The 19366-nt window shown below is 41.3% G+C and overlaps 1 protein-coding gene across 13 annotated transcripts in view; it reads right to left on the bottom strand.

Moving 5' to 3' along the window:
- Nucleotides 1-15163: 15163 nt before the first annotated feature.
- Nucleotides 15164-19366, bottom strand: part of ESM1 (endothelial cell specific molecule 1) — a 77264-nt gene continuing 73061 nt past the window's right edge. For all 13 annotated transcript variants that reach the window (XM_069556539.1, XM_069556538.1, XM_069556537.1 and 10 more), the window contains 2 exons: nucleotides 19203-19355; nucleotides 15164-15423 (listed from right to left, as the gene is read on the bottom strand). In XM_069556539.1, the coding sequence (XP_069412640.1) occupies nucleotides 15323-15423; nucleotides 19203-19355 (254 nt within the window). In that variant the 3' untranslated portion in view covers nucleotides 15164-15322. The remainder of the gene's footprint in view (nucleotides 15424-19202; nucleotides 19356-19366) is intronic.

Here is a 19366-nt window from a genome sequence, read left to right as displayed (position 1 = left end):
ATCATCATCTACTCTGCTTCTGTTGACGCTATGCAGGATGAATACTTCCCCAGCCACATTGCCTGACTGCTCATAGATAAAAGGTGAACTAGCCCTAAACTAGACTTCCAGGATTTTCTCCTTATTTTTTAAAATGACTATACTTTTAAAAGGCACTTTTAAAAAGCTCACATCTTAAATACTTATTGTATTGTTTTTGGCTAGGCTGCGCCTGCTTTTCTGTAGTTACAGAGAGCATGGGCTTCTCTTGATGCAAAGCAGGAGTCTAGGCCAAATAGTTGCAGCACGGTTAGTTGCAGCTCCCGGGCTCTAGAGCACAGGCTCAGTAGTTATGGCGCAGGGGCTTAGTTGCTCCAAAGCATGTGGGATCTTCCTGGGTTCAAGGATCAAACTCGCATCTCCTTCACTGGCAAGCAGATTTTTTTTTTTTTACCACTGAGCCACCAGAGAAGCCCTTCCTTATTTTTTAAACTGAATTTTGCTTTAGTCTAAAAATACTGAATCAAAGTCCATCTCAAATTCCTTCAGTTTCTGCAAGGCATGAAACAATTTCATGAAAATGGTGGTCAAAATCTTCTAATGCCTGGTTTCCAATCCCTCTGCAGCTCTGATCATTAAATAACTAGAAAGTCAACCATGACCCTGGATTTCCAAGGTTGTTTTCAAACCAAGAATTCTGTTGTTGCCAAGACTAGTGGGGGTTTCTGAACTGGTCAACATTCCTTGAGTTTCCTTTGAGAGGTGAAAAAAAAGCCAGCTTGAAATGCACTATACAAGTAAGAAAGATATGAACAAGTTAAGGGGAAACTACAAAGGAAGCGGGCCAAGTCCCAAAATAAAAGGCAGGAATAGACAACTAAAAATAGTACACAGGGAAGTGTACCACATCTGTAGGGCTCCCTCACATTCTCCTGAAGCATTGTACCTTTTTTTTTTTTTCAGGAGCATGCTAATAATTGTTTGGAGACTTAAATAGAACACTATTATTTGTTCTTTAAAAATAGTAACTTCTTTTGTAGAAGTGTGAGAGTTCCAGGTGATGTCAATTGAGTTTCATTCCTTGCTACTCACCTTTCACAGGTATCTTCAAGTTTGTTAAGGAGTCAGTTGATTTTTTACAGTCTATGTATTCACTTTTAACAGAATGTGAAATACTTTAAATATTTCAGTCTTGCTGCAATTAATCTACATCTGAGATACCAAAAAAGTGAGAGTGGCTTATATAATAACACTTAAATTATCTGCTTTGTGGGATAAGCTTAAACTAGGCAGACACAGGGGCTTCCCTGTGGTTCAGTGGTAAAGAATCCACCTGCCAATGCAGGAGATGTGGGTTCGATCCCTGGGTCAGGAAAATCCCCTAGAGAAGGAAATGGCAACTCTCTTCAGTATTCTTGTTTGGGAAATCCCATGGACAGAGGATCTTGGCAGGCTCCACAGTCCATGGGGTCACAAAAGAGTCAGACACAACTTAGCAACTAAATAACAATGCAGGTGCAGCGATAGGAGAAAATGACATACAGAAAACTTGTGCACAGGTCCTTAGGACTTTGCACATAAGTCATTACCTACACTCTGCCGAGAAGATACTGGAACGACATGGTTGAAGAACACATCTGAAGTCGATAATTAGTGAGTATCGCAGTGAGCTAATCCTGGCTCACTCAGATCAAAGTACTTCCAGAGTACCTAAGATAACAAAAATATTTTTCAAAATGGCTAATTTTGTATATTTAGCACAAAGCCAGAGAAAGGATACTCGTTGCTTACTTTCTCAGTTTTGCTTACTTTTGAAGACATCGAATTTATATTTAAATTATGAAAATATATAGTACACATCCCACCATTAATATAGGTGCCATTCCTCCTGGGTATAAGGTTTATCTTCCATCATTCAGTCAGTTGTCAGATTATTATGACAATTACTTTTTCCCTTAAGAGAAATATGTCATGATAGATTTTAAGAAAATGAAATCTCGTACTGAGAGCTGCCTATGTAGAAGTCCTTCCCAACTTGTTTAATCATCACTTCCAAGTTGTTAATTCCTGTTTTCTCTAGACACAACAGAAACAGGAAATATTTACCAACTTCACAGGTGTCAGGAAATGCTTTAAAAACCCTGATTGCCTAACCCCCTGTTTAAGCAGACAGCATTTCTGTGCATAGGTGCAGAAGGTATATTGTAATTTTAAATGTCTACTATAAGCCAGAGACCTTTATCTATATTTTCTAAGTATTCACTGGATTTGGTTCTGTTGGACAAAGATTTGCTCCACAAGAGAAGTGCAGTGTATGCTAATGCGCACTGTAGCCTTTCTAGTATTTGTAAGAAAACTATAGTTCTCTACATTTACTTGCTTTGAAATCCTATCTCCCTATTTAACATAGTACCAGGATGACAAAGTACATCTCAAAACAACTTAAATATAGGAAGATGCTCTTAGTTCACCATGTATGTAATAAACCACTAGTTTGTTTTCATTCGTTTAAATTTGCCACAATTTAAATTTTCAAAAATGGAAAGAAAATCTTTTCCCCTATTATAAAGCTAACTGCAAAATTCTAGAAAATGGCTAAAATTGTAAAGGATAAAATAAGTATCATTGTTAATAAAACAAGTACAATTGTTTACATTGTAAAATTATATTTTTTCACAAAGATCATATTATTTATATAGCACTGTTGCATACTTTTTAATGTAGTACAAAGTGCTCTTGAGCAACCTTCTCTTAATATTCTCACAGGAATCACACATACTTCCATTCTCTCTGGATAACATAGAGTCTTGACATCCTCAGTGTCTACTAAAGGATGCAGGTAGGCAGGTCTCTCTCTGGGATGCACCTGAACACTTTTGCATTTCTACCAATTGAAATAGAAACATACCAAGAGGCTGTTGCATTTTTTTCTCAAACTGGTTTGTGCCAGTTATCATGGTTACATAATTTAAATATTAAAAGGTCAATAATCTAGCAGCACAGAAACAGGATTGTTGTTTCTATAAAAACTAAGGTGAATGTTTCATTCTAACCTGACAAAGGTATCACTTTAAAAAACAGGTGAAAATCTGGAAGGAGTCTGTATTCTGATTGTGGATTCGACAAGGAAGCCCATGTGTGCTCCACTGCCAGCCACAGTACCTGACCAAATCCCAACACCAACTACGTTGTCACCCTCTGCTTTGCAGTGAACACTGTATGAACCTCATCATTTCCAGTGTCTAAATCAGAGTCTGTGCTTGGCTCCACTGTCATTTCTTTAATCAGTACCCTATACATGACCTCTTCACATCTTTTACAGTTTTTCGATATTGTAGAAACTGCCACATTAGTCTTTAAAACATTTTCGAAAACTTGAAATTATTTCCTTAGAATAGACTTGGATAATTTTTGCATGAAAGTGTGTATACCTTTTAAAGCCTTCATTTATGTGTGTATGTGTGTTGAGGTGTGTATGTATTTTTAAATATGAGGTAGGGGCTTCCCTGGTGGCTCAGTGGTAAAGAATCTGCCTGTCAGTGCAGGGGATGTGGATTTGATCCCTGAATCAGGAAGATGCCCTGGAGAAGGAAGTGGCCTCCCACTCTAGTATTCTTGCCTGGGAAATCTCATGGACAGAGGAGACTAGCAGGCTATGGTCCACAGGGTCGCAAAAGAGTTGGACATAACTTATCAACTAAGCAACAAGGCAAACTAAAGATTTTAATGTTTTCATTTCTAAAAATCAATGGCTAACAGTGGTACACTGACCCTTTACAGTAGTAGAGTTTTTGCCACCAAGCATGGCATTTTATCACTGAAATACTTGGATCTAGGGAGTTTTATATGTAAAATAAAAGATTTACACTAATTCTTTAGGCCCCTCTTCTCAACCCCAGTATCTCAGATTTCTATATACTGCTGTATTTTCTAGGGAGCTTGAAAGTTATGAATATATCTACTTTATAAAAGTTATATCTCAAAACTCTATATAAATGGAATTTTCTAAACTGGATTCAAGTAATCACATCAAACTATACCATCACTTCAGAAAGCCTTTATCTGCATCTCTGACTGATAACCACTAGCTTAGAATGGTGTCTCTTTAATCTTGGGGGAGTGGAGGACAGAAGCAAAGAAATATTCTGCTAGTAAGTAGGGTTTCTCTTCTGTACTTGCAGACTAACTGCTGTTCTGTCCTTCCCAGATGACTTTCTGGAAAAGTGCTCACCTGCATGCAGTGTTCAATGCTCTTCATTCACACTTCTCCATTGAGCTCTTCACGGACTTTGCTCAACACTGGCCACCAGGGGCTTTTCGGGTCTGCCTGATGTTCCACAACACATGGCACCACTCATCACTCTTCTCGAGGCCACAGGCTCCTTAATTAGTTTCTGAGTCTTTGGTTCTTCCACCTTTACCCTCCCCCTATAATCCTCTACTGTCCCTCACAAGTCTCCATGATTTAGCTTAAAGTTTCTCTGACATTTCAACCTTCTCAACAACTTAAATAGTTAAGTATCTTCAAGTAAAATATTAAATGAACCAAGTGGTGAAGAAATATTGCAACTTATTCTTTCATAAGGCCAGTAATGATAGATTTTGATAGCCCCTTAGTTTATCTCACTTCTAGGCAAATCTAAATTTCCCTGTATCAGTGATTCTAGAAGTGTGGTCCCTGGATCAGCAGCATGTGCATCACCTGGAAACCTGTTAAAATGGAAAATCCTTGGGCATCACCTCAGACATACCAAATCGGTAATTTGTGCTTTACAAAGGATTCTGATAGGCAGAATATCACATATGCAGGTGAAACTACCCTTATGACAGAAAGAGAAGAGGAATGAAAGAGCCTTTTGATGAAAGTGAAAGAGGAGAGTGAAAGCTGGCTTAAAACTCAACATTCATAAAACAAAGATCATGGCATCTGGTCCCATCACTTCATGGCAAATAGATGGGGAAACAATGGAAACAGTGACAGACTTTATTTTCTTAGGCTCTGAAACCACCACAGATGGTGATTGCAGCCATGAAATTAAAAGATGCCTGCTCCTTGGAAGAAAAGCTATGACAAATCTAGACAGCATATTGAAAAGCAGAGACATTACTTTGCCAGCAAATGTTCATCTAGTCACAGCTACAATTTTTCCAGTAGTCATGTATGGATGTGAGAATTGGACCATAAAGAAAGTTGAGTGCTGAAGAATTGATGCTTTTGAACTGTGGTATTTGAGAAGACTCTTGAGAGTCCCTTGGATTTAAGATCAAACTGGTCAATCCTAAAGGAAATCAACCCTGAATATTCATTGAAAGGACTGATGCTGAAACTGAAGCTCCAATACTTTGGCCACCTGATGCAAAGAGCTGACTCATTGGAAAAGACCCTGATGCTGGAAAAGATTGAAGGCAGGAGGAGAAGGGGATGATAGAGAATGAGACGGTTGGATGGCATCACCAACTTGATGGACATGAGTCTGAGCAAGCTCTGGGAGTTGGTGATGGACAGGGAAGCCTGGTGTGCTGCAGTCCATGGGATCGCAAGAGTCAGACACGACTGAGCAACTTAACTGACTGACTGAAGGATTCTGATGCACATTAAATTTTTTAAATTTATTTTTAATTGGAGGATAATTGCTTTACAATATTGTGTTGGTTTCTGCCATATGTCAAAATGAATCAGTCATAGGTATACATATGTCTCCCCCCTCTTGAACCTCCCTCCCACTTTCCACCCCATCCCAGCCCTCTAGGTTGTCACAGAGCACCAGTTTGAGCTCCCTGAGTCATGCAGCAAATTCCTACTGGCTACCTATTTTCTACATGGCAGTGGATACATTCCATACTACTCTCTCAATACATAGCTCTCTCTCCCTCCCCCACTGCGTCTACAAGTCTGTTCTCTTTGTCTGATACACATTCAATTTTGAGAACCACTGCTCTGTAACATATACACTCTAAACTCTAGCCTTAGTTTAATGAATAATGTTAACTGAGGAATAATCAAAAATAATCAATTCACCCTCTAAATATCTGTCTGATGTTGAACATCTATGGATTCTTCTTTCCTAGGAAGCTCAGGATAAACGGAAGGGATAATGTGTAGGATGGAAACAACAGTCTTCCCAAATTGCCTCTCACAGAAAATAATGCTCCAGTCTGGCTACCAAGTGATGTTCCCAGTGCCTGGGGGAGACAAACTCCCTGTCTCTGTTGCCCTGGGCAACCCCTATTTGTCATACTCACTGACTCTAACATATGCCCCTGTTTTCTTCAATCCCAGTAGGCAGAATAAGTTTGCCATCAAGGAAACAGAGGAGCTGGCAGATGAAAGGAAATGAGAAGCCATCTACTCCCTCAGTACTGCGGCTCTGCTGGAGGCAGGAGGCCTGTTACCTGCTTCATTCATTCCTCCACTTCATCACCTACTCATCCTTCTCTCTTCCCATTTATCCTTCCACCCACCTGTCTACCCATCCACCCTTTCACTCGTCCATTCATCCACTCTTCCTAGAAATATTTATTATGTGGAATATGTGCCAGCCTGGTTTCTCTTCAAAATCAAATGAGGTTGGGCCTCACTGGAGATCACTGAGCCATGGCATTTTCTTTTGCTTCTCGGGTGGCTCCCAGGATAGCCTATTGGGATGGAGGAAGAAAATCTCAGAATTTCTATTTATATGTATCTCTTATCCTTTAAAAAAGTTTTAGTTTGGCTTTTTATGGCTTCCCTGGTGGCTCAGATGATAAAGCACCTGCCTGCAATGCAGAAGACCAGGGTTCGATCCCTGGGTTGGGAAGATCACCTGGAGAAGGAAATGGCACCCCACTCCAGTACTCATGCCTGGAAAATTCCATGGACGGAGGAGCCTGATAGGCTACAGTCCATGGGGTTGCAAAGAGTTGGACACGACTGAGCAATTATATACATTTTATAATGAACATAATGTACTAATACCATACTATGTATATATCAAATAGCATGCTCAGAAACTGCAATAAAAATATGCAAAATCCAAAGATTTAAGAGACCACTGCTATGAAGAAGTCAGAAGATGACAGAGCAATTTAAGACAGACAGGTACTAGTGTTTGGAATGAAGAAAGCAAAAAGTACTCAGTAGCATGAAGCTAGGTAGCTAGAAAACATGCCTGCAACTAAGACTGGATCAACCCACCTCTGTTTGTCTGTGGTCACATACATGGTTGCTACAGAGTCAGGAGCAGAGGCAATCCCTGCCCTAGTCTAGCTAGTATTCCATCATTCACTATCCCAAAGGGGCAACTGAACTGTGTCCTGGCCTTCAGTTCAAGATGGCAGATCTTTAAGTAACCCTACCCCTTGAAAACATATTCTGAAGCCTCACTGCCCACTGGTGAAAAGTAAAGATTTTTGATGCTTTCTTCTTTGCTTAATAATAATATTTATATCTTATATTAATGTAACATTGTCTCATTCACATCCAGTTTCTCCCTTCTTTAAAAAAAAGAATTAATTTATGCAAACTCGATATTTTTCCTAATGCAAACATAATTTTTTCAGCACTGTATCAATTCACTTTATTTTTTTTCTTTTTTTTTTCAATTCACTTTAAATGTTTCTGTAATTTTCATATAAGACTGAGTGAACTTATACTATTCTTTTTTAATTTTATTGAAGTGTAACTGATTTATACAATGTTGGGTTTAATACTATTCTTGATTTTTATATTCTCAACCTTCAAAGCTGTATGTTACTCTACTCTTTTGTAGGCACTGACACATTTGTCTTTGCCTAACTGAAATGTTTGTAACCACTGTCAAACACCAATAGAAGTGTTTTCTTGTTAATATACAAGAACCAACTTTTTTAGGAAGCTGTAAGAAGGCAAAGGAAAAATTTTTGACAGAAGATGCTTATCTGTAGGGGAAAATTTACATGCAAAGCCTGTCTAATGTGCATTAATGAGCTATTATTCATTGAATGAATCATTTAAATATCTTAATCATCAATGAAGTCATGAATGGACTCAGGAGTGACCGTCTTTTTTTTTTTTTAATTGATCAATCATAAACTTGTCTTTTTAAAAGAAATCCAAATAGCTTGTTCAGTTTACATTAAAAGACCCTCCCACACACACGTTCACAATTCTGTAGGCAAACTTCGAGACTAAAATACAGACAAATAGTGAAATAATCTTAAACAATTCTTCACTCCAAATAAAATACTTCTGCAAATATTTCCTAACAAAATCTAGTACAACAGTCCTGTTTGTGCTAAGATCCTTCCAAGGGTACTCATAATTCCACTTATCAACCAAGTTTAAAGAAAAAAATACATTAAAATTAACTATATTTTAAAGCTGACATTTCCTGCTAAAATTGACTCTTTTCAAACTTAATAAAAAGCATTTTCTACTTTAAATTTAAAGCTCATGTAAATCATTGCACTTACTTTTAAATAAATTCCCTCATGTGTTTTGACATTTTATAAATCCATGGTGACTAAATTTTTCTAGGTTTCTCTTATACTTACTATTAATTTTACTGTAATTATTGATAATAAATTTACCATACCTTGGATGTTTGAAAAGCTTAGAGAATTATACTTTTATTCTAACCATTTTGAACAATGATATTATGCTTATTTTCTCAAGAGAGTGATAAATATGGGTGTGGAGGATGACTTGTACTAACAAGTGTTTACAAAAAATATATAAATATTTACCTTCACACTTCTCCTAAATGGGCAAAATACTTCCTTACTGTCTATCTGAGGTGACATTCTTTAAAACCATTTATGGAAGTGTGTATTTGCCCTGTACCCAAGAACCATCCTTCAGACGGGGTAAACTGGGAACTACATTAGCCATCCTATGAAACCTGCCTCAGTCCAAGGCTGCTGCTCAAACTCCCACAAGCTTCGAAAGTCCCACTTCCTTCAGGGATTGTTTTGTTTTGACTTTTTCCAAAGTGAAAAAAAAAAAAAAAAAGCACTGAAGGAGGAAACAGACAGAACAGGCTCCATCTTGAAAGCAGGACTCCATCTTGGGCCGGACTGTGGACTTTGAGCTCTATGCCCAGAATCTATGGAAACGACATACCAACTGGAAAACTGGGCCCCCTGGATGGAACCCCAGGGCTCATAGCTAGACTCTCTGTTGCCTAAAAGAATACCCTAATTATCTGCGTAACTGAATAGAATCATAAATTCTATTATGCTTATTGGTGTATGACCACAGGCCTATTGATAATTGTCCACTGTTAACTACCTAGGCTTAAGGTATATGAATCACGGGTTAACTTTGATTGTATCTTTCTTTTCCTTTGTTCAGACTAGTTTCAGGGAATTTGGGGAGGTGGGTTTGGGCACGTACACTTAGGGTATATAAGGTTTTCAGAAAAACTGGTCAGGGTCCTTGGCTAAGAGGAGACTCTGCCTTGGGCCCGCCGGTGTAATAAACTGCACTCCACTATCTGCATTGTCCTTCTGAGTGAGTTTGTTTCCCAGAACGCATGGCTACAACATTTGGTGCATGGGCCGGAAAACTTCTAATTTTGAGGAGACAAGTCCCATTTGGGACTACTCCAAGGCCTTGTGGCTTGAATCTTCTAGAGGAGGGAAGGCGCCTGGCCCTTCTGGAAGGATTCTGCTTCTCAATGCCTGGACCTTTCACGTTAGCAGGTAGTGGATGGCAGCAGGGGAACTGAGCGCTCAGGTGAGGAGGAACCCACCTGATAGGGTGGAAGAGGGGGCCTGATCACCCCCCTGGGAGGGATTAGAAGGGGCACAGACCCTCAGGAGCCTGGATTAGGTAGGTGGCAACTATTGCTTGGTACACAGGTTGCCGAGCATGTTAGGGTTTAGGAAGGAAATTTGTGAAGGTCATTTAGGAGGTGGTGTCCACGCCGTCTTGGGGAAAATTATTACCAAGCAATTGCCAGGGGATTTTTAGGAGAAGAAACTTGGTTTTTGTGTGCTTGTATTCTGCTCTCGCCAAGGAGGCGTCCCATCTGCTATGAAATTCTTGACCCCCTCGGAATTGTCAGGCTGGAAGGAGGGGGATACATAAGTGAGTATGAATTGGCTTTTCCGGAGACGGCCTGGGACGTGGGATATTTAACCCATCTGTATTTTCATCCGCACCTGATCAAGCCCACCAAGGCAGAATGGACTTTAAAAGTTAAGGGAGAAACAGTCTTGGACCACGTGGTGTTCTGGTTTGGCTGTGCTGACTGGCAGGTGAAGGCATGCCAATACCCCTTCTCCCTCTGGGATCTGGCAGGTAAGGCTCTTCTCACCCCAGTTAGGAAGAAGGCAGAATGGCAGTTTAAGTGTCATTGAGTGGAAATGTCAGAAGTACATAGGGTAATGAGAACTTCATAGACAGAATGAAAAGGAAAAGTAGAAGAAGGTCCAAGAAGGTAAGCAAGATGGGGAGAAGTGAATCTAAGGCAACTGTATCGGAGTGCATGATTAAAATTTTAAAGAAGGGATTTGGAGGAGACTTTGGGGTGAAGATGAAGCCTAACTGCCTCCACATACTCTGTGAGGTCGAATGCCCCCTGTGGGAGTAGGAGGGCCACCAGAGGACACCATGAACTTAAAAATAGTGGAAGCAGTCTACACAGTAGTCACAGGAGAGCCGGGACACCCGGATCAATATCCATACACTGACTCATGGCTAGGGTAGCTCAAGACCCTCCTACATGGACAAGGTTCTGTATCCAGAAGGGAAAGGGAAAAATAGTAATGGCACAAAAATTGACTGATGATAAAAAAGGAAATTCTACAGGAGTTGGACGGGGATGACCTGACCCCTTCCCCATACTGGATAATGACACGCCTGCCTCCCAGTGCTCCACCAGGACCGGAGGCCACCTCAATTAATGCCCAATCCAGGGCCAGGTGAAGTTCCTGCAGCAGCCACTACTCTTCCGCCACCTCTCCCTGAGTTCGTAGAGCCGCCGTTTCGGCAGGCTCCAATCCCAGCAATGGAGACCTCTGATCAATGCCCCCAGAATTCCACCTCAGCTGGACCTTCTAGATTGTATCCCCCTCTCCCGGTGAGTACTGATGGGAAGGGGGAAGAAAACACAGCAATTAGACAGAGGCTGCGCTCCACCAAGGAACAGGGGGAAAGAACCCCACTACAGATGCCCCTCAGAGAGCTACAACAGCCTCCAGTTCAGGACCCATGGGGCACTACCATCAGCTCCCTGTAGCCTATTATTACCAGCCATTTTCCTCTACAGATATATTAGACTGGCAGAGACACGCTCCACCGTACTTGGGGGACCCACAAGCCATGATTAGGCTAACGGAGACTATTTTTTGAACCCACTGCCCTACATAGGATGACATAATCCAACTACTAGTCTCCCTTTTCAGCACTGAGGAAAGACACAGGATCCTGAGGCCAGAAAATGGATAAGAGAAATGGCACTTGAGGGTACTGCAAACCTGCAGCGGTGGGCAGAACCAGGCACCCCTGATGACAGGCCCAACTGGGACTGTAACACAGAGGAAGGGAGGGGCCACACAGAGGAAGGGAGGGGCCACCTGGAGAGATATCAGGTGACTATTTCACGAGGTCTCAAGAGGGGGGCCCAAAAAGCTATGAGTATTGCAAAACCCTCCAAAGTGAAGTCACTCCGTCGTGTCCGACTCTTTGCGACCCCATGGACTGTAGCCTACCAGGCTTCTCCGTTCGTGGGATTCTCCAGGCAAGAGTACTGGAGTGGGTTACCATTTCCTTCTCCAGGGGATCTTCCCAACCCAGGGATCAAACCCGGGTCTCCCGCATTGGAGGCAGACGCTTTAACCTCTGAGCCACCAAGGAAACCCAAGTGGTTCAAAGGGAAAGCAAATCACCCTCTGAGTTCTGTGAAAGACTGTGCGAGGTCTATAGTTTTTATACGCCAATAGACCCAGCCAGAGGCTGCTGGGTCTCAGATGGTGATAAATGCAGCCTCTGTGTCTCTAGCCTACCCTGAAAATGTCAGATGGGGGGACACCAAGTGACTCATGAATTTTTATACATCCCTGAATGTCCAGTATCTTTGTTAGGCAGAAACTTGGGGGCACAGGTGACCTTCCCCCAACGAAAGACCCACTGTTCAAGTGGGCTCAACCACCTATTTACTCTTCCTCTCAGTAACCCCTCAAGATGAACGGAGGTTGCTCTCCCGGCAAGGAAACCAGATGGGCTAAACAGTCAAGAGAGAGAGTTAACTCAGCAATTCCCTGAGGTCTGGGTGGAAGACAACATACCCGTCCCAGGCTTGCAAAACAAGTCCCACTGGTAATAGAATTCAAACCCGGTACAATTACCTCAGCACCCTCATTGGGCCTGCCAGACCTTGCTAAGCCATTTACTCTTTATGTGACTGAAAAGGACAAGGTGGCTATGAGAGTGTTGTCCCAGATTATGGGGACATGGGACAGACCAGTGACTTATCTCTAATCAGATGGACAATGTTGACACCGGGTGGCTGGGTGCTTATGGGCAGTTGCTGCAGTTGCCTTACTGGTCTGGGAGGCAACCGAGCTGACTTTGGGCCAAGATTTGTTCATAAAAGTCCTGCATGAGGTCAACACTCTCCTGCGAGGGGACCCCCATAAATGGTTGTTATCATCCCAGACTACTCAATACCGGGGACTGTTATGTGAGAACCCCCATGTTACTACTGAGCCTTGTTAGGCCCTGAATCTTCTTGTGGGAGAAGGTGGGCCCTCACATGATTGCAAGGAAATATGCCAGCAGGCCTGACTTGAGAGACCAGCCAATTCTGGACCCAGATTTGGTCCTGTACATCAATGGCACCAGCCTAGTGAAACAAGGACAATGACTGTTGGGAAATGCAGTAGTCATGGAAGAAACCATCGTTGAGGCTAGCTCTCTGCCATCACACTGGTCCGCTCAACAGACCGAACTATATGCTCTAACCCAGGCCCTCCAGCTGTCAAAAGGACAAAATCTCAGAACTGCACTGCCTGCTCACAGGTCAGTGCTGCCTCTCGGTGCAGACAGAAACCTCCAGGGATTCAGGAAAGAGGCACACTGCCCTTTGAACACCTAGAAGCGGACTTCACTGAAATGAAACCTCACCAACACTACCATTACCTGCTGGTCATAGTAGGTACATTCTCAGGATGGGTAGAAGCTTTTCCTACCTGGGCTGAAAGAGCATCAAAAGTAGCCCGGTTCCTGCTTAGGGAGATAGTTCCCAGATTTGGATTTCCTACCACCATTGGATTGGACAATGGCCCGGCTTTTGTAGCTGATTTAGTATAACAAGTAAGCAAAACTTTAAACATCAAGTGGAAATTACATACAGTATATAGGCCCCAGAGTTCTGGGATGGTGGAAGGAACCAACCAGACACTTAATGAGACACTCTCCAAGTGGATCTTAGAGACTGACTGTTCCTCAGTGGACTTGTTTCTGACATCTCTGCTCAGACTCAGGATGACCCTACAGTTCCATGGCTCTTCTCCATACAAAATTGTATATGGGAGAACCCTTCCCATAATAAAACAGGTGTCAACAAATTTGCCTCAAGTAAGGGGAGATGAGATTTCACAGCAGATGGAACAACTGGGTAAGGTAATAATTCAGGTAACTAAGTTTGTACAAGAGAGGGTGCCATTCCCCTTGGGGAACAGATTCATGAATTTGTGCCTGGGGATCAGGTGTGGTCAAGGACTGGAAACACGACTCCTTGGACTCACATTGGAAGGGTCCATACTGTTGTTCTAACCAGCCCGACTGCAGTTAAAGTTGCAGGGGTCACTCCCTGAATCCACCACACGAGGGTGAGGAGAGCATACCACGCAGAGCCGGAGGATGCCAAGCGGACTACACAAAAGGACCCCACTGGGCCCCGTGAAACCAAGATCATCTTTAAGAAGAAATAGAGATGAAGCTCTACAATCAACTGCTGCTACAAGGACTTGCTGGTATCATCTTGAGACTAACCATAGTTTCAGTACAAAGATGGACCTGTGCTATAATTAAAGTTGAATGTTGTGTATTTATTCCCAATTTGTCTGGCTATATATCAACCACCCTAGATGACATGAAAGGTCAGGTAAAAGTTATGTCTGATGATAATCTTCCTTTTTGGACTTCAGTCCTATTTTAGGTAAAGGGTGGTTGGTGGAAAACTATATTTACCGTTGTTATAGTTGCCCTGATAGGTCTGCTTTGTGGACCCTTATTTTACAATGTATTATGAACTTTGTAACCAACCCAAAGGTCGATGTCGTTCTCCCAAATTGGGGGTTGGAGAGTCAGGGTGCAATATATCCCTATGAATGATGCTCATACTATGAGTTAAGAGCATCAAGAGGGGGGAATGAAGGAGGAAACAGACAGAACAGGCTCCATCTTGAAAGCAGGACTCCATCTTGGGCCGGACTGTGGACTTTGAGCTCTATGCCCAGTATCTATGGAAACGACATACCAACTGGAAAACCAGGCCCCCTGGATGGAACCCCAGGGCTCATAGCTAGACTCTCTGTTGCCTAAAAGAATACCCTAATTATCTGCGTAACTGAATAGAATCATAAATTCTATTATGCTTATTTGGGTATGGCCACAGGCCTATTGATAATTGTCCACTGTTAACTACCTAGGCTTAAGGTATATGAATCACGGGTTAACTTTGATTGTATCTTTCTTTTCCTTTGTTCAGACTAGTTTCAGGGAATTTGGGGAGGTGGGTTTGGGCACGTACACTTAGGGTATATAAAGTTTTCAGAAAAACTGGTTGGGGTCCTTGGCTAAGAGGAGACTCTGCCTTGGGCCCGCCGGTGTAATGAACTGCACTCCACTATCTGCATTGTCCTTCTGAGTGAGTTTGTTTCCCGGAACGCATGGCTACAACAGCACAAAGAAATTCTACTGAAGCTACCAAAGAAAGACCTAAATATCATACTCTCCCAGCCCCCAACCCCACCTTCTCTTGCTCTTAATTCTCTCCAGCCCATATCTGGACATTAATGTACATCGAATCAAAGAGCCATAGACTGGCTGTGGTCTTCAGCTTTGGCTAGCCTTCTATTTGGCTGATTTCCCTCCAAGTTAAGGTTATTCAAATCGCATCTTTAGTTCGTCACTGCGACTAAAAACACATATATAACACATCTATATGCATTCAAATATTTAACAAATATCTAAAAGAGTTCAGTCATACGCATTGTATGGATTGCATACTTTTTTTTTTTCTGGACCCACCCTAAATCACACTTGGTCTCCAAAAATCATATGTCCATATGCTATAATACAGAGAATTCCTAAAATGTTGGCTGTGTGTTGAATGATTGGTAAAACAGGGTCTTCTCTCAGAAATCCCACCCAGGATCAGCGTGGATTTAACCGCTTCGTTACAGGAGATCGGGCATCATTCTCCTTCACAGGTTCTTCTCTCGTAGCATTGCCATCTCCAGATGCCACGTCATGCTCTGAAATTAGAAGGAATATAAATCATGTCCAAATGTTTATAACTCCAAGATTATGTAAAATTTTGTCTTATTCTTGTATTCTAACACATTTACAATGAAATCTATAATAGATGTGAAAAGTCTATTCCATGTTCACCTGCCCTCTACCAATTAGCATTTCCTTGAATTAAACGTCTTTGTTCACCCGTTATCACCTGACATTATTCTATACATTTATTTGTCTTTTTTTCCCCCTTTTTTCCCCTTTCTCACTGTACCACTAGAATATCAGCTCTATGATGGCAGGGACTTGTTTTGTTCACTGTTGCAACAGTGCTTGGAACATGGTAGGCACTTACTACTTACCGAATGAGTAAATGGTGTAAGTATAGATCTCTAAGTAAGATTCTTTACTATCTGATATGGAAGAGGAATTAGCTTACTGATGTGGCTCTAGAATGCAGAAAGCAGACCAAAGGGCCTTTTATAAACGTTTATGGAAATAGTCCTTGCTCTATCTAACAAGTTTCTAATATTTAGAATTTTTTTAAATGTTTCTGCTTCTAAGAGTAGTGAAGTGTGTTTGCTTCTGCAGTGAAATTGAATGCTATTAAGAGGTTAGGATGGTCCAGTAGATAAATGCATGTAAATTCATGAAACTCAACCACTATCCCCACCCCACAAAAAAAAAAAAAAAAAAAAGATGCTTGTGAATTTCCAGTCTTGGAAAGTCAGAGAGCTAATTACTAAACAATAAAAACAGCAATGACAAATGAAGATGAGAAACCAGGAAGCCCACTTGCCAAGGATGCTGCGACCAACAGGTAGAAAGTTAGAAAAGACCACTTCATCCAATCAAGGTATAAAAGGCTCCTCCGGAAGTCCCTATGCTGAGGAACCTTGGCGCAAATTACAAAGACTGGGCCCAAACAGACTTGGGCAGAGATGATGTGAAACTCGTGGCAAGGACTGAGGCCGCAACCAAGCCCCGTCCTATAAGCAGTAGCACTTAAAACTCATTAAGTCCCATGTGGAGATGCACGACTGAACAGAAGGGCTCCTGTGCATCCTTACCACGAGGTTTTTAGGATATTCTGCATTCCATCCTCAATCTAACATTTATGAAAGTGGAAGTCATTCAGTCGTGTCCAACTCTTTGAGACCCCATGGACTGGATACAGTCCATGGAATTCTCCAGGCCAGAATACTGGAGTGGGTAACTGTTCCCTTTTCCAGGGGATCTTCCCAACCCAGGGATTGAACCCAAGTCTCCCATATTGGAGAGGGGATTCTTTCCCAGCTGAGATTTAAGAAGAGGACACTAATAGTCATCTTTAGTTGCTCCTTTATCAAAAGAAACACCTTAGGTCAGAAAATGCATTTTCCATAAATTTCAAATAAGAATCTTGATATCTAATTGAGTACAGAAATTTTTTTTATGTAATCCTTAATGTAATTTTCATCCAGCAAAATACAGTTGACCCTTCCTTGAACAATGCTGGTATTAGAGGTGCCAACCCCTGAGCAGTGGAAAATCTGCCTACCACTATATCTGTCCCCCAAACAAAGTAACTGGTAAATGACTCACCCAAGGGCAGAAAGCTGAAAGAGTTTGGATAAACTCAGGACTCCAACCCTAGTTCTTTTGACTCTGTGGACTGTGATCTCTAATTGAAAACAAATTCCCCCCCACACTTAGTTAATTTAAAGATCTGTAAAGCAAAAATATAGGTCCTATATCTATTGGGGGTAAAATATGTGTATAAGTGGACCAAACTGTTCAAATCCATGTTGTTCAAGGGTCCAGAGTATCTTTTTCCAAGGCAACTATACATTGGTCAGGATTTTTGCAGAATCTGCAAGCAAATGAGAGAAAGTGACAGGCCCGAGGGAAAGAGACAGCACACTGGTCCAAAGAAGCAGAAGACGTGCTCCTGTGTGTGCAGCAGGAAGCGTGGAGGGGAGAGAAGAGTTCCATCTCTGAGGACATTCCAGAGGAGTTCTAGAGCACGCCCCCCAGACATACACCCCAAAGAGTGACAAAGATTCACCAGATTCAATTCTCTCTTGGTGAGAAAGGTCAGGAGCAATCTTAATGAGAGAAGAAGGATTCTATTAATAAAGTTGTTCCTTCAATGTCCTTTGTAGCCTGTGGTTTTAAGAAAGCAAAATAAGACAAATGAAGCTTCAAGTATTTGAGGCAACTAGTAGTGCTGAAACAATAAGTTTCAAACGTGTGTGCGTGCTATGTCGCTTCATTCATGTCTGACTCTTTGCAACCCTATGGACCATAGCCCACCAGGCTCCTCTGTCCGTGAGATTTGTCAGCAAAACCACTGGAGTGGGCTGCCATTTCCTCCTCCAGGAGATCTTCCCCATGCAGGGACTGAACCCTTGTCTCAAGTCTCCTGTATTGGCAGGCAGGTCCTTCACCTGGGAAGCCACCCGGGCAGCCTGGCAACTGAAAATGTCAGAAGGTAGATTGGAGGTTGCTAGAGGCTGGAGAGTGGGGGTAACTGCTTGATGGGCACTGGTTTTATTTGGAGCTGAGAAATTTTTTCAAGAACTAGATAGAGGCTGTGACTTCCTAACACTGTGAATGTACCAAATGCCACTGAATCATTCACTTAAAAATGGTTAATTTTATGTTAGGTGAATTTCACCTCAATAAAAAATTGTTCAGGACTTAAAGCTCAATTTTCTTCCATATTGTTTGTCAAAGACTATAGGGACAAGTCATAAGAATTTAAAATGTTAATATTGATCTTAATTTCCAGATCAAGTATTCACGAAGATATTCATGCAGTAGGTTTTTTTTAAGGTTTCACTTTAATGTTTAAGGCCATAGCCACACTTAATAATTCATAAAATACAATATTTCCCATTTATTTTGAGGTACTTAATTGAACCCATGTATAAGAAGGAGGTAAAGCTGAGAAATAAGCACATTTGTCAAATATTTCAAATTTTAATTAATTTGAAGTGTGAAGAACCAGAAACAAGAACTGAAATAAATCTGGATTGTCAACTATTTATATCTAGGGGAGAAAAGTGTATAGTTTGTGGATACTGGTAGTTGTTGTGGCTACTTGTTGCTTTAAATGAGCTACTTCCAATTTAACCATTTATTCAACAAGATTACCAAATATGCACTTCACATCATCTTACAAGCTGTATTTCTCACATTCTAATAACTTGTGTAAGAAATACATAAGCACTAACAATTAGCATGTGAGTATGATTACATTTTCATTCAAAGGTTTAGAGATGATTCCCAAATTTTAATCATAGATAGTATCTCATATTCTCTCCAAAATCCACAAAAAGACATGCTTGGAATTATTCCACTTAAATACTTCCATTTGGTTTTTAGAAAGAAATGTTTTATATTTTCTATGTTGGCTCTTAAGCCTTATCCAATAAATTCCTCAGAATACTCTTTCACTGTTAAGTTGGGAGAGAAGTAGCTTTGTCTAGTACATATATAAAACAGATCACTGAAGAATTTAAAGAGCTTTGTATATCTTGGTTATTTTTACTACCTTTTTGGTTAATCAGTCATATTTATCCTCGCTATACACTGGGTAAACTTTGTGAAATATTGTACAATCTAAAAATTATTAATGAAGTCTCTTTGTAAAACTGCAACAAATTTCAACAGCCACCTACCTTTCCCGTAAGTAGAATAAAAGAAACAGAATCATTTAAACCACCATCTTGTTCTACTCATCCATAATTTTTCTTATTCAAACTGAAAATGAGACTGTTGTTTCAGTGTTTACCTGGGAATCAGTTCTTACCTGTGTGTGATGCAAATCTCTGGCTGGTAGCCTTGGTTACTGAATGTTGGAAGAAGGGAAGCTTCAGACATTTGCCGGTCACCCTGTCGCATATGCCAGACTGACAGCTGCAAATCTGTTTGCATTCCACCCCGAAGGTGCCGAAGGGGCAATCTGAGGACAAA

This window comes from Ovis canadensis, chromosome 16 (assembly GCF_042477335.2).
Source record: "Ovis canadensis isolate MfBH-ARS-UI-01 breed Bighorn chromosome 16, ARS-UI_OviCan_v2, whole genome shotgun sequence".
NCBI lineage: Eukaryota > Metazoa > Chordata > Mammalia > Artiodactyla > Bovidae > Ovis > Ovis canadensis.
This window is presented reverse-complemented; position numbering and strand designations above follow the sequence as displayed.